Below are 23,987 nucleotides of genomic sequence, written 5' to 3'. Positions count from 1 at the left end.
GATAATGAAATTGCTCCGAACAGCTTGTTTGACGTAATCCAAGTCCCCAGAAGCCACGAGATGCCAAATGGATTTGAAAAGATGTTATTTGCTCACTTTTTTTAGCCAAAATTGTCACTGTAGCTGCTAAGCTAAAAATGTTAGCGTGTATCCCGTCTGAAGGGGACACACAATCCCGACGACGTGTCAAGGGTGTAAGTAAAGTCTTTACAAATCAATTCGGCATATCAGGGCTCTTAGAGACATGGATTACACTAGAGGAGCTGTATGGAGCTTTTTTACATTAAAAATTGGACCCTTAATACTCATATCACCAGACTAACTGCTGACTACTACTAACTGTTTATAAATCAATTTCTGAAGCTACTGTTAGCTTGTTAGCTCAGTTAGATGTGCAGCTAGTCGGACTACTGGGTGAGCGCTGGTGTTTACTGCGCTAGCACAGGAGCTTTGGGCGGCTTGGAGAAAGAGGTTTTCAGGCCCGGGGCTAGCTGGTTAGCATGCTAACCTCAGCATTTCTTCAACACAAAACGTAGATAGTTTTAACATTAAAACTGTTATTTCGTCACACTCTGTTGATAGTTTTTGTTACTTTTTGAATGTTTTCAACTAATATTCTTACATATTGCACCTTTAAAACATCTGAACCATCTACTTCAGTTGTTAAGGAGAATGATGCAACAGTGTTTTGCTGTGAAGCTCCAGAAAAGTTTTGTGGACTACAAAACTTCCCTCAACTTTCCATCAGCATATAGGTGAGTAGATAATGTCTGAATTTTCATTTCTGGGTGAACTTATCCTTGAATTAAAAAATGAAAAATGTCATTTGCATAACAACAAACAAGCACTTAGTTTGTACCATTACATTTGGGTGTAACTTTTTATTTACCAAAATACACTACAAAAACATCTCTGTTAAATGTTTCAACAAACCCTGTGTATGTGTGTGTTTCATATGTCAATCACATCACGTGTTTTACGAGGCCTTTAAAGGCAGCAGTGAAAGTTACCAGCATGTGGATGTGTTGTGACTGTGTCACGCCTTGTATACAGTCCAACTGGTCCAGCAACATTGTGGCACGTCATGGTGGTGCAGCAGCAGCAGCAGCAGTAGTAGTAGTGGACTGTGGCAAAACCTGTTGGTTTGGAAAAAAAAGGGAAAGCATGAGGAGGGCAGCAGGGAGAGGAAGTGGCCAATGGGGAAGATGAAATCAAACTTCCTCTTCCCTCAACAGCCTCCAGAGCAACAAGGAGGTCACACTCACCCCTGACAGACCTGTCCCTGCTTCTCTGTTTGTGTGTGTGAAGGTGTGTTTAATGTGCCTGAAATGCATCTTAAGAAAAAATCTTTCTTGACCCTGGCTTGACCCCTGGATATGTGGTCATGCAGTGGGAAATATAAACCAGAAAATGGCAGTTTCAGCTAAAAGATCATTTACAACAAAAGGAAACGTAAAAAAAACTTAGCCGAGAGTAAACCTGAAAACCCTCGGAGCAGGCGGAAAGGACCCAAATGGGAAAAAAATCTCAGGCTGTCTGCGGCAAACCCCTGCTTATTCATACGCACAATGGACAGCCAGATAATATTCTCCTCTGCTATTGAGAAGCTGACACCTGGAAGATTTGCTTTCACACAGGCCCTAAGGCTGGACAACCTCGCCCCAAACCTAAGCTAGCAAGTACCTGCACAACAACCTCCAGGGTGGGGGAACTTGAGCAATGTGTGGCTTTGTGTCATTTTTTCTCCCCCTGCTTTCTTTTACTTTTCGCCCCCCTTCTGAAAGCATAATCACACCCTTCTCTCTTGAGAGATATTTCACAAAAGACTGAAAGGATTTGTCTCTTTTCTTATGATGAGGGAGGGGGGAATAAGCAGGAAGGCGGAGGGGGACACAATAGCTGGCTGGAGACTTTTCTCACAATGATAAAATTTCTCTTAAGACGGTCATGACACCTAACTGTCGGGAACATCTCCGACAGGAATGAGCGCTGTGAGCAAAAATAGACACACAAACTCATTACTTACTGACTTGTTCTTTCTAATAAATATCAAATAAGTCATTTATAATTCTAATGAATGAATGCAACTCACAGCTAGACTAATAAACTATGATTTAACTACTTTCTTTATAGGCTGATTGATATTTTGGTGCACGATGTTAGTCTGGGTTTCCATCATGTGATAACTGGAGTTGCACTTCATTTACATATTAGCTGAATTTAGTCAAATGCTGAGCGGAGGAGAACAGCTTCATTGTTTCCGCGCGACGGCAAAACCGCAGTCACAGATAAAAATCTAATGTAGTCCCATGATACAAATTATCTGTCTGTCTGTCTGCACAGGTCAGGCTGCAGGTGTGTTTGCATAGCTGTGATTACAAATACATGTTAATAAATGCAAAATAGTCAAAATAGGACATACTGGACCATGCAGCAAGCAATTTGAGAGTGTAAATATGATAATTTAGCTCTTTTAGTGTTACAATCATTATTATTACTTGAAGTGTGTTAGGACTCGTGTTGTGTTCAAGGTGTCGTGGGTTTGTTGGAGAGCTCAGAGAGGGAACACAATGTAGATGCACTCACAGCATGATTTAACCCCGATGTTTTACTGATATCTCCTGTAAAACACACATACACACATACACCAAAACATACACTACCCCCCCACACACCTGCCCCCTAGTGTTACCTTGAGGGAACAGCAATACCGTCACTAAACAGCCCACAGCTGGTGATGATGCAAAGTGTTTTGGTACTGCACACACTGAATACAAAACCTCTTCTACAGGCGGTCTGTGGGCCAAATTTTTCTTAGTAGGCTTATTAGCCCATTCATTAGTTGTCTCTGTTGCTAAGCACAAAAACACTCTTATTTCATTAAAAAAGGTTTTAACCCAGGCTGTTTAAGCAGGGGGAAGATTAAAAGGGTGCATTTTTCCTGTACTTTTGTAAATGTAATGTTTCTTTTTTTATCATGACAACTAATAAACAAAGCACAGACAGAAAAAAATAAAAGTTAATTCCAAAGCTTTACATGTTGGACAGAGGAAATCTAAAAGCACCATGACACTTCACTTTTGGCCCTTCTAACGCAGTAGTTGAATAAGCCTCTCTATACTAATAAAGACTGGAAATTTGTATCTTTAAATTAAAGGTAATATCACATATTGTGCATAAAGCTCAGCAAATAATCTGACAAAACAAAGAAAACACATTTGCAATATAAGAAAACACAAGTTACAAAGTGCCTCCCTGTGAAGAGTAAGTAGAAGTAATAAAATAAAACAGACAGGTAGCAACTGAATGTTGGTTCACCTTGTGATTTTGTCGATAGATGTCTCACTACATATAAAATGAGTTGCAACTTAATATTATTATTATTATTACACCTGCAATAAGTGAGACGTGTATGCATAATGCACACTAAAATTGGATGTTTTATAGAAACTTAATCGTGAGCAAATTGAAAAAACCGGGCAGAGGATAGTGGAAGCAGTGGATAATGTCCAGCTTTGGGGTCTTCATGAATCATTTAATGAAAAAAAAAAAGTATTTTTGATATGATTTTACTTATGTTTATGTGAATGTGCACTGCCCAAACTCTTCCACATGGGGGCAACATCACCAACATCATTTATCTGCAGCATGGTGACATGGATGTATTTGCTCTTATAATCCATCCACGCTCGGTGACTATAATCAGACAGCGATACCAGTGCGTTCACGGACTCCTGCTATAATCGTAAAAATGGAACCTGATGACGTACCTCTACGGTTAATTCAATAGGGGAGTTATCTTTTGTTCCTGTTTGAAAAGCATTATGTTTGACAAAGAAAGTCTAGATTACATTACCACCTCCGCGACATCGATTGGTCATTTGTGATATCCTGTGACTCACTACGAAAATCAAAGTTTGATATTTACCATTAATTTACTTCTAATATTTACAACTTTTTACCCTTTACGCGTGTTAAGTCAGACAAAAAACATGAAAGCCTGTATAGCTGCGGTTGTTTTAACCAATTAATCTGTATAATAACTTTCAAATCAGAATTGTTCGATTGTCATTGAATGCAGCAAGTCTTCACCTGTCTGTGAACCAAGCAGCTGTCACCCACACTCGAGTGTGTGTGCACCCGGAGAAACGACACGTACTTTTGTTTTTAAGAGGTAAGAACTGCTGTTATTTTGAGGTTTTAAAAGCGACGACATATCGCTGATACTCTGAACTTTTCCTGGATAACGTTTCCCACAGGCTTGAGGAAATAATCACCACACGGTTAGCCGGTTAGCTAACGAGATAGCCAGAGTGAGCTGTGGCTAGCATGTAAGCTAACCCACGTTACAGCACAGTGTCACCTGTAGTTCAGCCTCAGCTAAAAGCTGGATTAAAGCAGGGGAAAACAAACTAATGTGACCTTGATGACAAGGACCCAGATGTGCTGTGGTAGCTGAAATGTTTTGTGTCAGTGAGCCTAACAGGTTGACTTGCCCGAGCAGGAAATGGAGAGTTGGGGGAGGATATTAGTGTCTAATCGGAAGCTAATTGCAATGAACTTTATAACATGCTATTCCTCAAGCTCTAACAACACGTTAGACTAGTTTTCATGTCAGCCAACCAACATATGGCGTTGGCACAAGTTAACACGAGTGCTTAACATATTTTCCCACGCTAACCAACGCTAGTTGCTGACTAACAGCATACTATTAATAGAAGTAAAGCAAGGCTGGGTTATCAACGAGCAAAGTGGGTATCTGCCCTCCATAGCCCTCTCAATCAGAGTGTGGGAATTTGGTAACATGCACTGCTAAAACCTAAAAGCTGCTAATGGCCCTTTTTTAAAGGAGAAGTTAACTCAAAAATGAAAATTAAGTCATTATGTATTCAACCTCATGCTTGTGGAAATGCACAAACACATTTCTGAAGTTTCACAGCAAAACAGCGTAGCAGCAGTCTCCTAAACAACTGAAGTATACAGGGACTTGAAAAGATGCTGTTTACACCATCGATTTCAGATGAGTGAGCGCTGATGCTTTTAGCTTGGCAGCCACAGTGAAGTATTTTGCGTAATAATTGTGCAAATAACGTCTTTTCAAATCAATTTGGGATCTGGGAGCTTCAAGTCCCTTTTTCGTTGTTGTGTATTACGTTTTAAAACAAGTCCCCATCTACTTGAATTGTTTGCGAAAATGCTGCAGCAGTGTTTTGCTGTGAAGCCCCAGAAATGTTTTGTGAACTATGAAACTTCACCTGACTTTCCATCGGCATGGGGGTGAGTAAATAATGACAGAATATTCTTTTTGGGTGAATTTATCCTTTAAAGTGGCTGCTGCATTATTACCTAATATGATGTAAAAATCTTGGGAGCCCTTACTCCTTTTTGCCCTGGGGCAATTGAATGTGGTCACATTAGTAGTATCCAGTTTCTGTAGACGTCCTCCCCACAGGCACAAGTATTTACTTGTATCCACCTAACCTTTTATGAAGGGAGGATCTTGTTGAAAGCACCTTCCAAGGAGGGCGCTTGGGACTGGAGAAACTAGTTCACCAAACCACACAGTAACAACCCATATTTAAATGTTGTAAGGGCAGGTAAGAACTTGTTTCCCTCTCTGATACCACACCCAGAACAACCAGTAAGACCTGGTGCTGTTTCAGGATGCAGTTTTGTAATCTTGTGTCAGATTTAAGGGTGGTTGCAGATTCTCTCAGCTGAATTATAAAACTTGCGTGCTGGAATCGGCCCCTGTGCAGTCACTAAGCTAAGCATTTCTAGTGTTGTTTAGTTTCCTCCTTCCTGAAAGTCTTTTAAGACATAAATTACTCCTACCCTCATGTGAGTCAAGGTTTTATGGCCCTCTGGCACCTGCATTTTAGTTCAGGTTAACCCTTATCTTGTTTACTTTGCCTGACACGTGCTGACTGGCACTTGTTTGTCCTGTGCTTTTTACCATCTGCCTACATCTGCAAACTTTTAGCTGCTTATGAGAAAGGCCTTGTATTGGTCGTGCAAAAGATTAAAGGAACATAATGAGAGAATTGCCTGCGTCTCCATAGAAGTTTGTGATAGCCCCTTTGCTACAAAGATAAACATGTTATTGTACAACCTTTCTCTGTCGGCACTAAAATGACTATTAACTGACTTCTTAATTGTACATGTGTATCAACAATAATAAAACGTTAAAGGTTAACTATTTTTCCATTTGGACCCTATTTTCCCATGTTTACTTGTCTTGGTTGACAAATAGGGACAACGATATTTGAAAATGGTATTGGACAAGATCTCTGTTGCCGGCAGCCATGACAGGCTGCAGTGTAATACCTCCAGGCAAATGTGAATTGTCAAAGAATTAACGTGCACTAAAAGCTACAGAGATGGTACTTTTTGTTTAAAAAATAACAACAATAATAACTTTTTTGTTTCACCAGAATTGGCTGCAATTGCTCTCGCCAAAGCCACCAGACTCCTTTTGCAGAATAGTAATTTTATCATTAAAAAAACACACTTCATGTAAATTCACAAAAACAAAGTAAAAGTCGGCAAAACATTCTTGGATAATCTTTCCACTGCTCCAAACAGGGCTGTCACGGTATAATATTTTCACTACAATAACTATTATCGCGATATATATAGTACCTTCATTACCCTACAAGTATGTCCAAAACACCGATGTGTATCAGTAAACATTAAGTCCTTTGTCTTTGCTTCCTCCTATTTAGGATTTGCCAGAATGGCACGCGGGCATCAGAAGCTTCAGTCTCAGCAGAAAAATGCCAAGAAACAGGCTGAGATGAAGAAAGCCAAGGGTCATGATCAGAAGACGGCAGCCAAGGCAGCGCTAGTGTTCACCTGCCTTGTGTGCAAGGTGAGTATGAAGTCTCAACTATGACAGACAAGAAGTCAAGACCTGTTAAATTCTCCTTTGATCACTGAGAAGTCAACATGATATATGTTGGATGTATCGTCCCTTCCCTCAGTCCCAGATGCCTGACCCAAAAACCTTCAAGCAGCACTTCGAGAGCAAGCACCCGAAATCCCCTCTGCCAGCCGAGTTAGAGGGAGTGGAGGCATAAACGGTCACTCTGGACATCAAACCAAGTTCTTCAAGGCCCTGTACCAACTCTGCACTTGTCTCAGTCTGACAGCAATGGATGATTTGATGTAACCAACATGAAGCAGTTAACCTCATTCAGGCTTTCACAGGCCAGGTTGCCTTTGGCGCAACGCTTCCTCCCATCCAGTCCTGTTTTTTAGCTTAATTACACGCAGGGCTGAACCCAAATGTCTGTGTTTAATTCAGGGCCTCTGAAGACCTGCACGATCCAGGAACAATCTAAGAGGAGAATGAAGATTTCTCTCTTCATTCACATGGTTTCTCAGAACAGACTCATTACTGCCCTGAGTTGATGTGCATATAGGAATATTTCTTGCTGCTAGCTCGTGTACCTCTTTATCTGAAGCTTTGAGGGATTGTCTGATTAAACCTTTACAGCAAACTCATGGGGTAAACTTTTACAGTGTCCTTAAACAGAGCATGGATCTGGCTTGGGTGGGAGAATTCTGATTTAAAGTTTGCTGCAATCAAGACCTCATGTATTTTATTAGTGCTTTGAGTATTGAATCAAAAGGAGGCTGCAACATGTTTTCTGACATCACTTGTTAAATATGGAATTCCTCAACAATGCTGTCTGCCTTGTTCTACTGCAATCTGTGGTCTATCTAATTATAATTTCATGTTGGGTCAAGAAATGTGAAATTATGCTAGCCATAAAATCTTTCGGGGGCTTGTTGGCAACATTTATGCTTGGAAAATGAATGTATGCTCGAATGATGTATTATAGAAGTTAATTAAATTTTACTTTGTTGTATATGTGCTTTTTTTCTTGAAAGTTTTTCTCTTCATAAAGTTTTCTGCCATGGTGCTTTGTAGGACACAGGATAAAACAGACTGATGTGTGTTTTCTCAGGCCTGTCAGTGACAGATACTGTAGAGGTATGTGTTGTTTTTCTGGTTTGGTGGACTTAAATTTATGTTTACTTTTACTCACAACTGAGCTCAATATTTACTGCTTTTCCCTGCAGCTCTGCTAACAGAGCACATCTTTTTTCACATTATGGATATGTAATTCTTCATAGGATCAGCTATTACTTGTAATTTTTCAATAATTAATGAACTGGAATGGCATTCATCAGAGCGTATACCTTTACCAGGGCCTAACAGTCTCATTCAATCATGTGTAAACCAATTTCGAACAAGAGTTTTGGAATTTCATACATGTAGGTGAAAGTAATCCCAGGTGCTGTGTTTTAGGGGGCGCTAGAGATACATTTTGCCCCGCCCATGGCTGACATCTATAAAATGGATTAAATTTCCACCATGTTTGAGTTTTGTGCAAAGCTTCATGAGTTTTTGAGCATGTTTACACCCTCAAAAAAGTGATTTACTTTGGAATAGGAAGAAAGATAGTGATAATTCCTTGCATTGCAAGGACCTCGCACTTTTCATTGCTCAGGCCCTATTATAACGTATGTAAATTCGCTAGATCTGGATTTTTATTTGTATCTGCATCAGATTGTACACTCAGATACCAGCCACTTATATATTTTTTTGTAAATCAAGATCCACGTATTAATCCCAAACAAAAATATCAAAAAATGCCTTATCTCGCACTAAAGAAAGGGAGAGAAATTCCTGGATTGTTTATTCTCGGCTAAAACCCATCATCCATCCAAGTTTCATGGTAATCCGTTTAGCAGTTTCTGTGTAATCCTGCTGACCAACCAACCAACCATGGGCGAAAGCATAACCTCCTTTATGGCGGTAATAATAATGAATATTTGTATACTCAGTATTCCACTGTGCCACTCAGCAGCCTTAATATCTGGCTTAAAGAGAGACAGGAAGACTCACGGAGTGACAGACAGCTCATTTGGACATCATCCCAGGACAGGAGGCCATGTTAATAATAAATGATCCTTCACTGGGACATCATATTGATCAAACACAGTGTACACAGTTTATAAAAGCATTTATATTTGCTGCACTTGGAGGTTTTAACGCCTGGAGTCAGCTGTCTCAGGAAAATGTTCCCTGATAGGAAATTATGCATTATATACTGTATTACTTCAACATAAGCAACAATTTGATATTGTTTGTGCTTGTTCTTTTTGAGGGTTGAATTATGTTTATATGATGATGCTGAACAGGCAAATGAATACATTAACTCAAACTTCATCAGCAGAAAAATCTTTTAAGGGAGATATAGAAAGCATATATTTTTCATACAAACTCTACATGAATTGAAAGGGGAAAGGATGACACTTGGAAAATAGGACAACAACAGGAACACCACTGCCAAACCTGAAACGGATATTCAAATCATAATGAAATACTGAACCCTGTATATCAGCGCTGTGGTGTGGACTGATACCAACCGTCATAAAAGCTTTGTATCAGCCACACAGCTCACAACAGGAAGTGACTCAAGCTACAGCGTTGTGTGTGTCTAATTAACAAAAACAATGAATCCTGCCTGAACCCATTAGTCACTCGACCATCTTTATGACTTTTTTTCATTACAAAAAGCACTCATTTCCTGTGGTCCCATTTCTCCGGCCATGACATGCACCAGTTAAGCTCAGACTCACTGACTATAAAAGATGTGTTGTCCTCCCATCAAGATGAGAAAAAAACCACAGCACTGCATTTACTGGTGTTACAAGCTTGCCTTGTATTCACAGAGCTTCTAAAGAAGGCCACAAAACCAACTGAGCCAGAGAAAAAAAAACTCAAAATCATTCACAATAACAAAAAATAAAGTCAGTGCCATAGCTACATTTTTCATTGCCAACATTGTTCCTTCGCTGCCTTCCTTCCCATCTGTAAACTTGTGAATGAAAAAAACACAACACATGGTCATTCATACAAACACACACATCTGCTAGATCTCCTTTGTGTGTCATATCCTGTCTGTTTGGACTGACAGGAAAAAGGGGTGCACTTGCACAAAATGAATTAGTTATCTTAATTAGGTGAAGGAATTAATTAGATCCCCACCAGCTGTAGAGCATCTATTTCCAGGCATATATTCCAGTTTGAAGAGATGGAAACAACCGCAGAGACTGCTCCCATTGTACTGGTGATAGATACGTTTTATGTGCCAGTGTCTTAAAACATTTACAGTTCATTTACATCAAATTATGAACCACTGCTTGCTTATTTTTTTCTTTTAAGGATAACAACTCAAGTCTTTTTTACTTTACAGCACTGCCATATTTCTATGATTTCTGTCCAGGCCTGAAACTAGTATTTCAAACTCCCTACAGAAGTCCTTTGCCTACTTCAGAACAACTCATAGCCCCACCCAAATGTCAATGGACTGAGGCACACCCTGTAGGAAACCTGCTTATTGAGCAATTTTTCTCCCAACAAGTTGTAGCTGGAGTAGCTAATCATGCTCTCTGTCTTAGGTGGAGCATCCAGGGCCCGTGTTGCTTTTTTGTGTGTGTGAGCAATGAGGTGTTTTGTAATTATTTCTATTTAGTAATGAAAAACAGTGTTTACAGTCCCTATAGTCTTACTTGCCATTAATAAGCAAGTGTCACACACATGATTCATGTCCTTATGCAACAACATTTAGAGGTTGACCCCAGAGACTTGCCTGCACTCTTACACTCGCACACAACTTCATGTTGAAACCCTTTTAAAGACAGATCAGGGCACGTCATTAGTGTGTGGTATCATTGGGGTTGATAAGAAAGCGGTTTGTAAGACCAGATAAACAGGAATGGTGGCTGACATTTCAAAGCACTATTTCACATTACTTTCACAATAATACGCCTTGTTATATCAGTGAAATGATCTCATGGGGAAACTGACGGTATCGGTAGCAGACGGAGGGGGAGGATGACTGCTTCGAGCCAGCCACGCCCCACTTCCGGGTTAGATTCTGTTTCCTTTTCCGTAATATTTTTCAATAAAGGATTTCTTTTTTAATTACTTTATACAGAATGCATTTCTCTGCCTCCATTTTAACAAACATCACTTTCTGCTCCTTTAATCACCTGTAGAATTTCAACTCCTTCTCGTCATACCGAAGACAAAACTCACGGACTACATCTCCCATGAGCCTTGTCGACACAAACAAGTGAGTTCTTTACATATTGTTGTCTTAATTTAGCCGACCAATTGAGTTGACATTGGGCTGATTGCGATACACGGGGACGTCTTGATAAATAAATCATTAAAAGTGTCCACTAGGTGAGTTTATTGAAAAATTGTGCCTCGGGAAGATATTCGGTCGCCCCAGCAACCCGTGTGTGACGTCACCGTCCCTTTGCGACCCTGCTGCTGTGTCTTTGATTGGAGGGAAACCCCGTGGACGAGCGGGAGAGATCATCAGCTGTGCAGCCGGGAAGCAGGAACAACGTCGTGTAACGACACTCACAGGTCAGTCCACATTTATTTACTACTTCTAATCAGTGGGACTTTAGAGGGGGGGGACTTTAAATGTGCTCCGTGGACTATTTTAATCCCGCATTAATCGTCGCTTCCTCTACTGCGAGAGGAAACCAGTGATGCGCCGCTGCTCAGTCATTGTTCGGTGTCAACTGCATGGGGAAGCTCCCCTGCACGTAAACCCATCTAATTGTTTTACTCGCCGCGTTTAGCAGGCAGCTTTCGGGTGTGTCAAATTAGCTTTCTCAAGCAAAGCAACGTGAAAGTAACGCGCAGTGCTCGTAAAACCAAGCGCCCTGGTTTGTTTTCCGGGAAGCGAAAAAGGGCGTTAACTGGACCGGACTGAACTAAGCTAGGCTCCTTTGATTCCAGGTTGACTGACTCGGCTACAAGTCTCATATTTATCCACCTGCGGCGCAATTAGACGTTTTTTTTTCCCTCTACAAACATCGAAGTTATTAAAGCCAAAGCTAACAGGAAGACTATTTTTCGACGGGTTTTTGTTCTCGCGCCGTGTAAAGTAGGAGCTCGGTGGGCAGGTGTGTGCCTGTGACGCGAAACTGGGTGTCCGACATTCCTCAGAAGGGTGCAGGTGTCTGCTTGCTGGCGAACCTGACTCACTGATCGTGGGATTTTTGGAAAAGTAGTCTCATAAGTTTGGTGTTTCTGCGTTTGTACAAGGAAGCTGGTAAGCAATCATTTTTTGATTAGTTTGTTGTTGATTGATTATGCACTGCAGCAATCCTTCAGTTATCCCGAGGTGAAGCAAAGACATGGTAAAATCTGCTAGCTGGGAAGTAGCCTGTTTTTTTTCTTTTCTTTTTAAAAAGCTAGTGAATTGGGTGTGATCACAAAAGACCAGTATTGATCATACTTGATAGGTTAATGCCACACCTGTATTATTCTCAAGGCCTTTTCTTCTGCGTATTCGTATATTTTTTTAATTATGTAACATACAGCTGGAACGATAAGGCGATTAATCAAATAATCGACTGACAGAAAAAATATTTTTCAACTATTTTGATACGCAATTCATGTCCATCAGGGAGAAATGCTGAGTGTTCACTGGTTTCAGCCTCAGTAATGTACGAATTTTCTGCTTTTCTTTGTCACATGTCATAACTGAATATATTCAATTTGAGGAGCTCAGTTTGTGCTCTGGCAAATTGTGATGGACCTTTTTCCCTATTCTGTGATATTGTTATACATGAAATAGTCTGCAGATGAATTAATCATGAAATTAATCATGAGTTGCATGCAGCCCTCGCACACTGTCTTGAAAAGGTCACCTTGGTCACCTGGAAATTTTGATGTGTATTTTTCAGTGTTTCACAACATTTTATAGTCGTCTGATCAGGATTTTTTTCAGGGCTGATGCCAATCATTAGTAATCCAGGAGAACAATAACCGATAATTGGAACCGATATTACAGGAAAAATAGAAATCTTATGTCCACTTTCTCAAAGTTGAGAATAACCAGTGATTGAATGTAACTGACTACAATTTACTGTACTTATGTACATTTTGAGGTATTTTTCAGTTTCTGCTACTTAAAACTTTCAGTCCACTTCATTTATTTGCTTACTTTAGCACGCAAATTCAGACTATTCAGTGCTGATCGGCTATTACTTGTGACATCAGATAATGTTGTGGTGACCACTAACAGAGAAAGGATGCTGCATCAGAGCCAAAGCACTGCATTTAAAATAAAAAAGAATCTAGTTATATCGGCAATCAGACAAAAACAAACCCTACACAGATGATCGTAAAAATGCTGAATATTGGCCAAGATCATGGGTCAGACCAAAAATCGGTCAAGCCCTTTTTTTTTAAATCACTTGCATTTTAAATTTAATTAAAGTGGATATGTGGCGTTTGTAAATAATGCAACCTAAAATAAAAGGATGGATGATGGATGGATGTGTGCACATACCCAAGACACACTTGCCAATGAAAAAAAAAATTCACAAGCATTTTAAAATATTGAAACACCGACCAACCAGTGTACCAAATGTTTTAGTTGACTTTATGTCCATGTGTTATTCTCCAAGTAAATGGCACCACTCATTTCTTTATACTTTATTCTGTTTGTGAGTGTGTGTGTTCAAATGTGCGTTTACATGTATACCTGAAACTGGGTGTCTTTTAGAAATCAGGTTAGGCAGGAAGGCAAGCACGTTTACGCAGACCGTAGTTCTCAGTCATTCAAGTTAAATGATCAACACCCCACTTCCCAATCAGGTTGCTCCTTTCCTTGTTTCTGTCCTCCCCCAATGCTCTCTAGTCTATCTTCCTAATCCCTCTCCTGTCCTCTTTTGTTTTGCCCTCTCTGAACTCCCTCTCCTCTGTCCTTCCATCCTCAGCCCACACAGGAGCCATGGCAAACAAGGGGGACCTGATCGAGAAAGCCAAAATGGCAGAGCAGGCTGAGCGCTATGAAGACATGGCCCGCCTCATGAAGCAGTGTACAGAAGAATGTGAAGAGGAGCTCAGCAATGAGGAGCGCAACCTGCTCTCTGTTGCCTACAAGAACGTGGTGGGGGCTAAGAGGTCCTCCTGGAGGGTGTTGTCCAGCATGGAGCAGAAGGCTGAAAACGAGATGGCCAGAGAGTTAACCAAGAATTACAAGACCAAGATCGAGTGTGAGCTGAACGATGTCTGCCAATGCGTACTGGTAAGAAGCAGTTAGAGTGGAGAGGGGGCAGGAAATGGAGGGAGTAAATGTTTGAAACAAGAATCAATGGATGGAAAGACGATGAGATATGCAACAAAGTTAAAATTCTAGCGGTGAGATGGCTCTTTTGGGTTGAAGCTGTAAAACTGACTACTCTAGTTGAGGGAGCGGCAGAAGGTGAGAAGTAAGTTTTCAAAGGAAGAACTCCACGTAGGCATTAAAATGTAAAATGATGTTATGTGGAAATCACCATTGATAACTATGATTACAGGGACAGCTGTACAGTGTATATATAGCTATGGTACAATTTATTCCCTGCCTGCGGTGCTTGTGGCCTGGCCAGGACATGGATGTATTATGAGGGCTGGATATGTTGTGGCTAGTTTGACCCAGTGGCCTATTGCGATACTGCAACAATAATCCCCATGTGGCCCATAAAGCAATTTTCCCCATAGATTGCCATTACAAAAGTACCCAAACTGCAAACATGGTCACTTATTGCGCTTTACTTTGAGTTTTTCAAAACATGATGGTTTTATAATTGCAGTACTTTTTCCAGGGCATGTGCATGATGTCATCCCAGTATAAAGTCAAAAAATAGGACGGCCAATGTTAAGAAAGGAGAGACAGAGAGAGAAAAAGAAGTATTGCACATGTGTAGCTGGCCAAAACACAGCGGCCAACTGGGTGAGAGATATTAATGAGCACCATCATGGGGTCTGGAATGCAGTAATAAAATTTTTAGACCCCGATCAATATATACTGGTTGGCTGAATTTGGATTGTCAAAGATATACAGATATTGGCATATATGTTGTCTGATATGAGAACTTTCTTTTTTCTTATTTTACAGAACACAATGCTGTAAAAGATTGCTTGGGGTAATTTTTAATTATTATACTCCCCTTGAAACTTACTGCTTCAGTGGGTTTTTTTTTGTCATTTTAGAGAACAAAAGTTAAACTGTAAAATATCCTGCCACCATTACTAATCTGTCGCAAGTATTTGATATCTGAGGGATCACTGCAAAAAAAGTGTATCAGCTGATATGTAATTTTTTGGTCTGATACAGATACCAATATTAGGGAGTAAAAAATTCAGATATCAATATATCGACCAATATGAACACATTTTTTGCAGTGTGACAAAGATTTTTAATGGAGGCAGGATATTCAACAGTAAACTTTTAGTCTCTAAAGTGACAACAATGCACTGAAAATGGGAAACTTTGAAATTTAATAATCATAAATCAACCCAAGCATCATTTTCTTCATTGTGCTCTTTAAAACCAAAAACCTTTTTATATCAGTCGATATCAACACGATATACGTCAATACCAGAGGGTTTTTTTGATGGCCAATTTGGCAGACATATGTTTTAAATAGCAATAGTGTATATTTAAACAGAATTAGCAGATTAGTGCAGCTCTGCGACTTGCGCTGAAGGGTTCTGAATATTTTAACTTCTATGGGAGTCCAAAAACTGCTAGAAAAATGTGACTCACAGAATCATGTCAATATGTCTTTTTCTGGCAGAAATACTGTCAACGCCCTGGCTGGGATGACGCACTTTTGCAATGAGAGAAAGAAAATGCTGCATATGATTAAACCCTCTTAATCTCTCAATGTCTAAATAGCACTGGTTAAAACCAAATTTTTGCATAATACAAGTCTATATTAAAGTTGTCTTGGCAAAATATAGTGTAGGTCACAAAATATTTGTTTATTTAATATGCTGTTATTAATTTGGCATATATTTTGGCCGTTGATATTTTCATCTGCCGGACAATTACACATGAACCGGCAAACAACCGGCAGATACCGGCTAACGTAAACCCTGGTCGATTCCGATATATTTGTGATATACCAGTGTCGGCCAACCAATATATATTTATTTGACAACCTGAAAATGAGACTCAAAAATCAACTATCATTCTTCAGAATAGCGCTTGAGAGTTTGCCTACATTACAAAGTGTTGCTTTAATTGTCAACCTTTATGAACACACACTGGCTTGCCTCGCCTTTGTTTCTGTCTTCTCTGTTTCTCTCTCCATTATGTTTTGTCTCTACCTGCAACGTTATTTGCTTTCTTGTGGGTGCGTTGAGGTTGCACAGAGTGTAGCTGCTTCATACTCTTTTCTGCTTGCCTATATGTGTCCAAATACAACATAGTATTGATGTCTCATGAACTCCAGACAATGTCTGGACCTGATTTTCCAGGCATTGTTTGGGGTTCATATGAGAAAATGAGTCGGGAGTACACAGGTTTCTGGACACCTCATGTTTGGGTAAAAAATGTGGAAATCTCAGTCACATGGCTGCTCTGATCATAAACAGCCTGTCTAGTTTAATAATGCTTTGCTTTAGTCACAGTTCATCTTGGTGAATATCCGAAAATCTGTGCCATTGATTACTCCAGTAATCAGGAAAATAAGTACTTCTGTACATGAATAATTACACATAGTATATTGGATATGATTGTGTTGTGTCTTGGTGTGCATGAGCATTCACATGACGATGAGACTGGCTGAAGCTTCGTGTTTGAAATCTTTCTACCCTGTAGACAAGCGATACTTTATTCAAATGAAGGCTCCCTGCCTCAACAGATGTTTGAATATTGTACAGATGGATAGTAGTATTTGAATACATCCTGCATTTGCTGCCAATCCAAGACACAAACTTTTGAACTTAACAGGACAACTGCTAGAGTGAATTTTTGCATTTTTTTATTCTCTGCCAGACAAAAACCTGGAGCAAGGGGATCATGCGTTTGTGTGTGTGTGTGTGTGTGTGTGTGTGTGTGTGTGTGTGTGTGTGTGTGTGTGTGTGTGTGTGTGTGTGTGTGTGTGTGTGTGTGTGTGTGTGTGTGTGTGTGTGTGTGTGTGTGTGTGTGTGTGTGTGTGTGTCTCTGTCTGTGTATCTGTCCGCAGCTAATCTTGCCTACTACTAATCAGCCTAATATTTTCTGTGCAGATTTATGACTGTCTGTTCAAGGACCTCTTGGCGATTCACAATTTTTTTACAATATCGATTTTATTGACTACTAACTCCTCGCTCCTCTTAACTCGCTAGTAGGGGCCACAAAATCGAGTGCTTCAGTTTGGAATCTTGTTACTGATCGCAACAACGTACGTGTCGGTCATGTTAATGTTGGTGGAGCCTTTTGTTAGTATGTCCACTTTGAAATTGACATTTTACATCACTGGTGTTTTGGAATATTGCTGCCACTTTATTCTACAACTCTATGCATACACACACTATGCACACTGGACACGCAGCCTGCCCTGCACTGCCTGTTCCTCACCCACGTGCCCCCAGACACACCTGGCAGAGACCTGTGCCCTCATTTATAAATTAAATTCATGTCAAAAGTTGGTGTATGGACGATTCAGTGCGTACACACAAAAGTCCTAACACAGTGCGCATGTCCTACATGGAATTCACAGTATGGACATTAAAAATGCAACAACGGCGTTGAGTCGCAACATGTGACAGACACAGTGAATGCCTCTGGCTCAAAAATAAAAAATAAGTTGATAAGAAACTGGCAGGAATTAGTGGAGAATCCCTCCTGAGAGGAGTGGGGGTGGAGAGGGACACAGATATAAAAGATGTACCGGATGACTCAGGTCCTTGTTTTTTTTTAAATAAGAGTTAATCATGCACATTAAAGCAAGCAAGCTTAGTGCGCCCAGCCCTGGCATCTCCACCACACCTCAACTGGTCAGTGAGTTAGAGTTGAAAGAAGACCATATCTGCATTGCTGAGGCATCGAAAATGACATTAGTTTAAACTGAATTTGTCCTATTCTGCACCTTTTCTTATTTATGAGAATAAATTACATAACATACAGGTATTGATTAGTTATTACAGACCATTTTTGTAAAAACACATATCTTAGTTTGTATTTATTATCCTAAATCGTGTTTTTGTGTGTGTATATGCCAATTAAACAGGTTTTTGCTTATTCATTTTTAAGGATGGCTTTTGTCCAATTTTGTAAAGTACCTCCTCTTATATAATATCTTAGAGGTAGTATTTAGATGTATTTTACACAAACGTATCAATTTCAACCGTTTCTAGCGTTTCTCATTTCTCCGGTTTATGTGCTTATGCATGGGTCAGACATTCAATGGAGGACCATGCATTCTCCTGTCAAGTTTGTTTTTTATAAATCCCAAAGTTTACTTAGAAAGTGCCTTACGCCGCCTTCCGTGCATATGCAACGTTTATAAATGAGGCCCCTGCAGTCTACTCAGGGTCTCTTTCAGTTTTGTAAACAAATGTGTTCTACCATCAAAGTTTTGTAGTTCATATGTTGTTGTCTTCCTTTCTTAAATTAGTTTTATTTATACCATGTTAGTTTCATTAATGTTTGCACACTTTGGCTTGCAGGACCTGCTTGAAAATCATCTGATCCCCAAAGCCAAAAAGAATGAGAGCAAAGTCTTCTACATGAAGATGATGGGAGACTACTACCGCTATAAGGCTGAGGTGGCCCCTGAGGAAAAGTCAAAAACCGGCAAGTATAACATACCTGTGTTTCCTGCAACAGTAGCAGCCTTTTAAGAGGTTTTTTCTCCTATGCGTTTTTTTTAGTGATGCACCGATTTATCAGCATAACATCGGTAACTATTGATCAATTGTAAATAGTGCACTCATTTTATCTCCATGGCAAATCCAGGTGTTTTGCCACCTTTAGCTTGGATAGTTCAGTTGGAGAGCAGCAATCAACCAATAAAAACACTTCAAAGGACACAGCTAGCTTACCGGTAGCCTGCAGCTGCGCTTCCAGACACTTACCCTGTGTACACGCAGACAAACAACTGCCTGGTTCGAAGCTTAACCCTCTAGGCGCCAGAGTTTATTTAGGAAAATATTCCGTTTGGATTGTAAGATTTCAAAAGGCTGTAGCTTGGAAGTGATGAGAGATAAATTCATAGTGTAAATGAGAAAAATATTCATAATGACCTAAAGTTTGTGATGGGAGTAAATTTAATCATCTGATTTGCATATTGTGACGTCACCAGGTGACTGAAAGTAACTTTCAGTAAAACTGATTTTTGAACATATTTACACAGAAAAAAAAATATTTATATTGTCATCTCATCCTCAAAATAAAGGAACAGGAGTTTGATTGGAGTAAATTTACTAATCTAATTTGTATGTCACCAGGTAAAAGTCAGTAAAACGGAATTCTGAACATATTTACACAGTAGATTTTTTTTTTTTCATCCTCTCATCCTCAGAGTAAGTGAACAGGAATCTGATAGGAGTAAATGTCCTAATCTAACTTGTAAAAAGAAAAGAAAACTCTCTCCGTGATCAGCGTGTGCTGCTTGTGTGACAGTGTGTGCAGCTGCAGCACCGTCAGTCACTCGTCTCTGATGAGCGATCGTCATCAGAGGGCAAATCGTCCGCTTCTGAATCGCGATCAGCAAAGATCTGTGCAAGCACCTCATCCACACTGTAAAGTCTTTTGGGCATTTTGTTTTTTATTACAAAAATCGCTATCTGTCTCTCGATCTGTCCAGCACACTTCCGCCACCGCTCCGCGGCTCTCTCCTCTCCCACTCTGCCCGCTTAGCCGCTGCCGCTCCGACAGCCGGTGTCGGGTTTCAAACTTTTTTTTCTCAGGTATTTTGCATAGAAACACACCCCCAAATGACGTCAGGATTGAAGCTGAATCTATTGGCTATCTAGTGGTAGCAAGCAGTAACAGCACAAGGCAGTAGATTTAAAGATACAGGCTGTTTTAATGAGCAATGTTGCCTGTCGCAATAATGCGACTTTGGCGCCTAGAGGGTTAACTGCAGCCCTACGAGGATGTTTGTGTCTCACTTTTAAAGGATTTAAACCATATGCAGGCAGGATGTTTTGCATCCTTAATATGTGTTAATATTGCGAATGCTGGTTGTGATTTCCTGAAAAAAGTAGTAACATGCAACATCATACACACACAGGTGGTGCACAGTGGAGTGTACTCCTATTCAGGGCAGTAATGTGGACAAACCTTTAAAAAAATCTTGTTTTTACCATTTGAAATATCTGCCTCCTGATTGGTCTGTTCTCCTGTGCGTAGAAGTTGAAAGTTCACAAAAAGCCTACGAGAAGGCCTATGATCTCTGCAAGGAGGAGATGCCATCTACACATCCCATCCGCCTAGGCCTCGCTCTTAACTACTCTGTCTTCCACTATGAGATTGCCAACAATCCTAAAGAAGCCTGCGAGCTGGCCAAGAAAGTAAGAACCGTTCTCTTCTCAGATGATTGTCTTATTTCAGATTCCATTTGATTTGTCTTCATTTTTTTTGTCTTCTCAAAGATTAATCTAGTGAAGAGTATGATATGTTGATGGTTGATGTGGGTCTGGTGGTCTTTAACTTGAAGTTAACTTGAAAGCAGAGATGAAAATTATGTTTTTTATGACAGAAACTACTCCTGCTTAAGGAGGACTTTTTGATAGTTTACACATTTTGTGCACGCTTGTTTACTTCCTCCACTATACCTTAAAATCCTGGAGAGAACCTTTTTTTGCGTTTTGATTTTACATTTGCTTGTATGCTTGTACTCTGCATTTGGAAGCACTGATGGCCGTCTCTTTCTCCTCCAGGCCTTTGATGATGCCATTAACGAACTGGATAGTATCAAGCATGACTCCTACAAAGACAGCACCTTGATCATGCAGCTGCTCCGTGACAATCTGACAGTGAGTGTCTCGTCTTCATCTCCCAGCGTGTCTGCCGTGTCTTGTATTTCCACTTTCTGTTCTCCCTTCTCTCTATTCTGGTTTTCTTGAGTTCCGCATCACTTGTCAGACTCGACTAAATATTTTAGATGTTAAGGGTTTTCCTGTGCTCGTCTGTGTGCACTAATCTCAGTTTCCCTTGCTTTATTGCAGCTGTGGACTTCAGATACATGCCAGGATGAACGAGAGGATGGGGAACAGCAGGCAGCCGAGTAGCACCGAACATCAGAAAACAAAAACACAAAATTTTTACCTCTCACCAGCCTAAGTTGTTTGTCTGGATGTGTTTGCACATACATGCACAGATATGTATGTGTACACCCCACTCACAATGTGTAAAGTACAGTTTGTGTGTGCAGATACATTGAAGTGTGTGTGTTAATTGTATGAGCACCTCCACAGAGAAGATAATGGAATAGAACTTTTGTTTTATAACATTACACTCATTGTGTGAACCAGTTTTGGTTTTTTTGTCCGTAGTTTAGCCCCCTTGAAATCCCTCCTTTACATCTAAATCAGCCCCATGCTCTTTAACCTTGATCACTGTAGCAAACAAAAACGACAAACAAAAAAACCCCTCTAAATGCCATTTTGATCATTTGTGTGTTTTTACTTGAACTCAACATTTACAGTCTTTGTGACACTTTGAAGCATGTAAACCTTAAAAACGGTCCCTGCCATTCGTCTCATCTGGCAATAGCAGTGAGTGTATGGATGGCAGAATTTAATCTGGTAAAGATCTGTTACCATATTGCTCAGTGTCTGGTGCAGTGGGTTGTGTTTTGATGCCATGTGCCATGTCTCAGTGGGTTCTATGTGCTTTCGGGCATAGGGAAGGTTTTCTGTATGAATGGCCACTTTAAGAAAATGGTGGTTAAACTTTGGTTGAGAGGATTACATTCCATTTTACTGACATCGTTTCACTCTCAGTGAAATGTGTAGGCTATAATTTCCTGCAATTTCCCATAACACACGACAAGGTATGGACAGCCTACGATAAAGTGAACAACTTGACGAAATGGCTTGATACTGTAACTTTTTGATATTTTATCTTTAGGCAGTGCAGAGGATACTTTTGCCATGTGCTTTTACATGGCTTTCTACTCTTTTCTATTCAGGTGTTTTTGTATTTTCTTTTTTTGTATTTTATTCCTTTTTGACTCCTGGAACGCATGTGGTTCTCAGTAGTCTGGTGTGAGGGTTAGCTGTGCTTTAAAACTGGCAATTTGTGCTAAAGGTTTAGCTTCAACCAGGGTGGTTTACAATAACTTATACCTTCCTTGAAAGAACATTGTGAAACAACAAGCTAGGACCATGCTAAATATAAACTTGTTAAATTAACTTGGTAGAAAGCTACGTTACAACCATTTACTAGTTACAAGGTAGTGCCGGTTTCTTCTAATTACAGTGTATTGGTTTAAAAAAGATGGGATGCAGGATTCAGAAGTTACACTCGGAGTACGTCATTTGGTTATGTGGTTTCATGTAAGTGGAATTAAAACATTGAAATCAACTGTGCTGTCCTCAATGTGTGTGTGTGCTCTCTCAACATGATCTCTCAAATCTGCACTGCTATGTGGGACAACTTTGATTTATAACTGTTGAAACTAACAGTTTTTGTATGTTGATTTATTTATAATGGTAAAACCAAAAGGCCCTTTGCACCCTCATGACTTGCTAACTTGTCCTGAAGGATAATATACGATAGTATGTTTACTAGAGGTCAACTAAATTATCAGATCCGATAAACAGCATTTTTGACTGTCAGAATGTAGAATGCTGATAAAATATTCATTTGAAGTTACCAAAAAAATGGAGTGGGGTAAAAAGTACAGTATACTTTAGTATATGTCTCGTCTTTTGTAACCACTCTGGTCATGCGCAAAGTGGAGCACATTTTAATAACTTTATATCCCGCTTTATTGTGTGTATATATTAGCTTTATTTTCGTTGCCTTCCTTGGTTATGGTGAATTAAACTAAGATGCATGGCACCTTGAGAGTGGCTGCAGACTTCAGATGGAAGCATCCTTCTCAGTGACAACACTGCCCTCTGCTGATGGTAATGGCTGTGAAGGGCCATGTGATGCATGTGGATTCACCATGAATCTCACAGAAAATGCTTATTTCCTCATTTTAACCTTGATCGACCAATAGCATCCAAAAAAAGTAAGTGACATGAGGGATGACAAGATGCCTTGATTTGATTTTTGAATAAATGTCAAACTATTCCTATTCACAGCCACATAAGCGCGCTGTTATTAACCTCATACAAGCCATAGTAAGCCTTTCACATTGTACTATATATCATTAGGCCCATTTTATTGACGTTTGCGAGCAATTCATCTGTAATCAGTGGCCTGAAAACCACCATTGTGGAGTGAATAATGTGCTTTCATTCTTACTCAGACAGCAGCTGATAAGGCAATCATGCATAACACATTTGCTGAAGGACCATAAAGGCTTCTCAAATTAGGAATGTCATGAGTGGTGTTGCTGTAAAATGACACACCTAAGGCATGACCAGCCCCTGACATTCATAGTACTCTACACTATTTCGCTGTAGGGATGATTGTGTGATTATGGCCATTGCTCCTAGATCCTAACCATAGTTGGGATCGTCCCCATGCAGCATCCCAAAACAATAGAATGCTGTGGTCAATACAGTAAGTCAATGTCAGCCTTTGATTTATTTATTTAATACCAAGACTTTATTGTTCACAGGTTCAATTACAAAAGTGAAACAGACACATTAACAACACAAAACAAACAAAAAGATAATTATATTCTCAATGTCAGCGTTCATGTGTTTTCACAAGCATATTAAATATCCATTTAATAACTTGAATGTCTTAGCTTTTTTGTTTTTAATATCTGATATGGAGGTGCTGTATTGTTAAAGTTGGATTCTGTCCACTTTTTCTTATGAATATGGACTTTTCCAAAAAATAACAATATATAATATATTAATAATATACTATTAATGACAAATAGTTGTTTAATATACAGCATGATATTTCCCATCTTATGTTGACTAAAATACACCATTACATCAAACACAAGTATCTCAACATCTGTCTTAAATTTCTTATTCAGAAAGTTAG

General features: G+C 39.7%; 2 protein-coding genes across 4 annotated transcripts; both read left to right on the top strand.

The window, feature by feature from the left end:
* The first annotated feature begins 4,088 nt into the window (after positions 1-4,088).
* znf706 (zinc finger protein 706) lies at positions 4,089-7,874 on the top strand. 2 transcript variants are annotated; one of them, XM_073463414.1, is made up of 3 exons: positions 4,089-4,174; positions 6,726-6,871; positions 6,984-7,874. In XM_073463414.1, the coding sequence occupies exons 2-3, from the start codon at positions 6,737-6,739 to the stop codon at positions 7,077-7,079; spliced, it is 231 nt and encodes a 76-aa protein (XP_073319515.1). In that variant the 5' UTR covers positions 4,089-4,174; positions 6,726-6,736; the 3' UTR covers positions 7,080-7,874. The 2 variants fall into 2 exon arrangements, with proteins under 2 accessions (XP_073319515.1, XP_073319514.1); XM_073463413.1 differs by lacking the exon at positions 4,089-4,174 and adding an exon at positions 5,184-5,277.
* A 3,483-nt stretch (positions 7,875-11,357) lies between these two features.
* LOC140993621 (14-3-3 protein beta/alpha-1-like) lies at positions 11,358-22,397 on the top strand. 2 transcript variants are annotated; one of them, XM_073463115.1, is made up of 6 exons: positions 11,358-11,455; positions 13,828-14,138; positions 18,533-18,659; positions 20,220-20,380; positions 20,750-20,845; positions 21,038-22,397. In XM_073463115.1, exons 2-6 carry the CDS (start codon positions 13,842-13,844, stop codon positions 21,098-21,100), a joined length of 744 nt encoding a protein of 247 aa, XP_073319216.1. In that variant the 5' UTR covers positions 11,358-11,455; positions 13,828-13,841; the 3' UTR covers positions 21,101-22,397. The 2 variants fall into 2 exon arrangements, with proteins under 2 accessions (XP_073319216.1, XP_073319215.1); XM_073463114.1 differs by lacking the exon at positions 11,358-11,455 and adding an exon at positions 11,809-12,152.
* The last annotated feature ends 1,590 nt before the right edge of the window (positions 22,398-23,987 follow it).

The sequence above is a fragment of the Pagrus major genome, chromosome 3 (assembly GCF_040436345.1).
Source record: "Pagrus major chromosome 3, Pma_NU_1.0".
NCBI lineage: Eukaryota > Metazoa > Chordata > Actinopteri > Spariformes > Sparidae > Pagrus > Pagrus major.
Note: the sequence above shows the minus strand (reverse complement) of the source record. Positions and strands in the feature narration are given on the sequence as shown.

Excerpts from the sequence above, each read along its gene's own strand:
- znf706 (XM_073463413.1), top strand. The coding sequence starts at position 5,244 with ATGAAACTTCACCTGACTTTCCATCGGCATGGGG. Across the intron at positions 5,278-6,725 it reads GACTTTCCATCGGCATGGGG|GATTTGCCAGAATGGCACGC; the intron begins GTGAGTAAATAA and ends CCTCCTATTTAG. Across the intron at positions 6,872-6,983 it reads TCACCTGCCTTGTGTGCAAG|TCCCAGATGCCTGACCCAAA; the intron begins GTGAGTATGAAG and ends CCCTTCCCTCAG.
- LOC140993621 (XM_073463115.1), top strand. The coding sequence starts at position 13,842 with ATGGCAAACAAGGGGGACCTGATCGAGAAAGCCAAAATGGCAGAGCAG. Across the intron at positions 18,660-20,219 it reads TGAGGAAAAGTCAAAAACCG|AAGTTGAAAGTTCACAAAAA; the intron begins GCAAGTATAACA and ends TCCTGTGCGTAG. Across the intron at positions 20,381-20,749 it reads CCTGCGAGCTGGCCAAGAAA|GCCTTTGATGATGCCATTAA; the intron begins GTAAGAACCGTT and ends TTTCTCCTCCAG.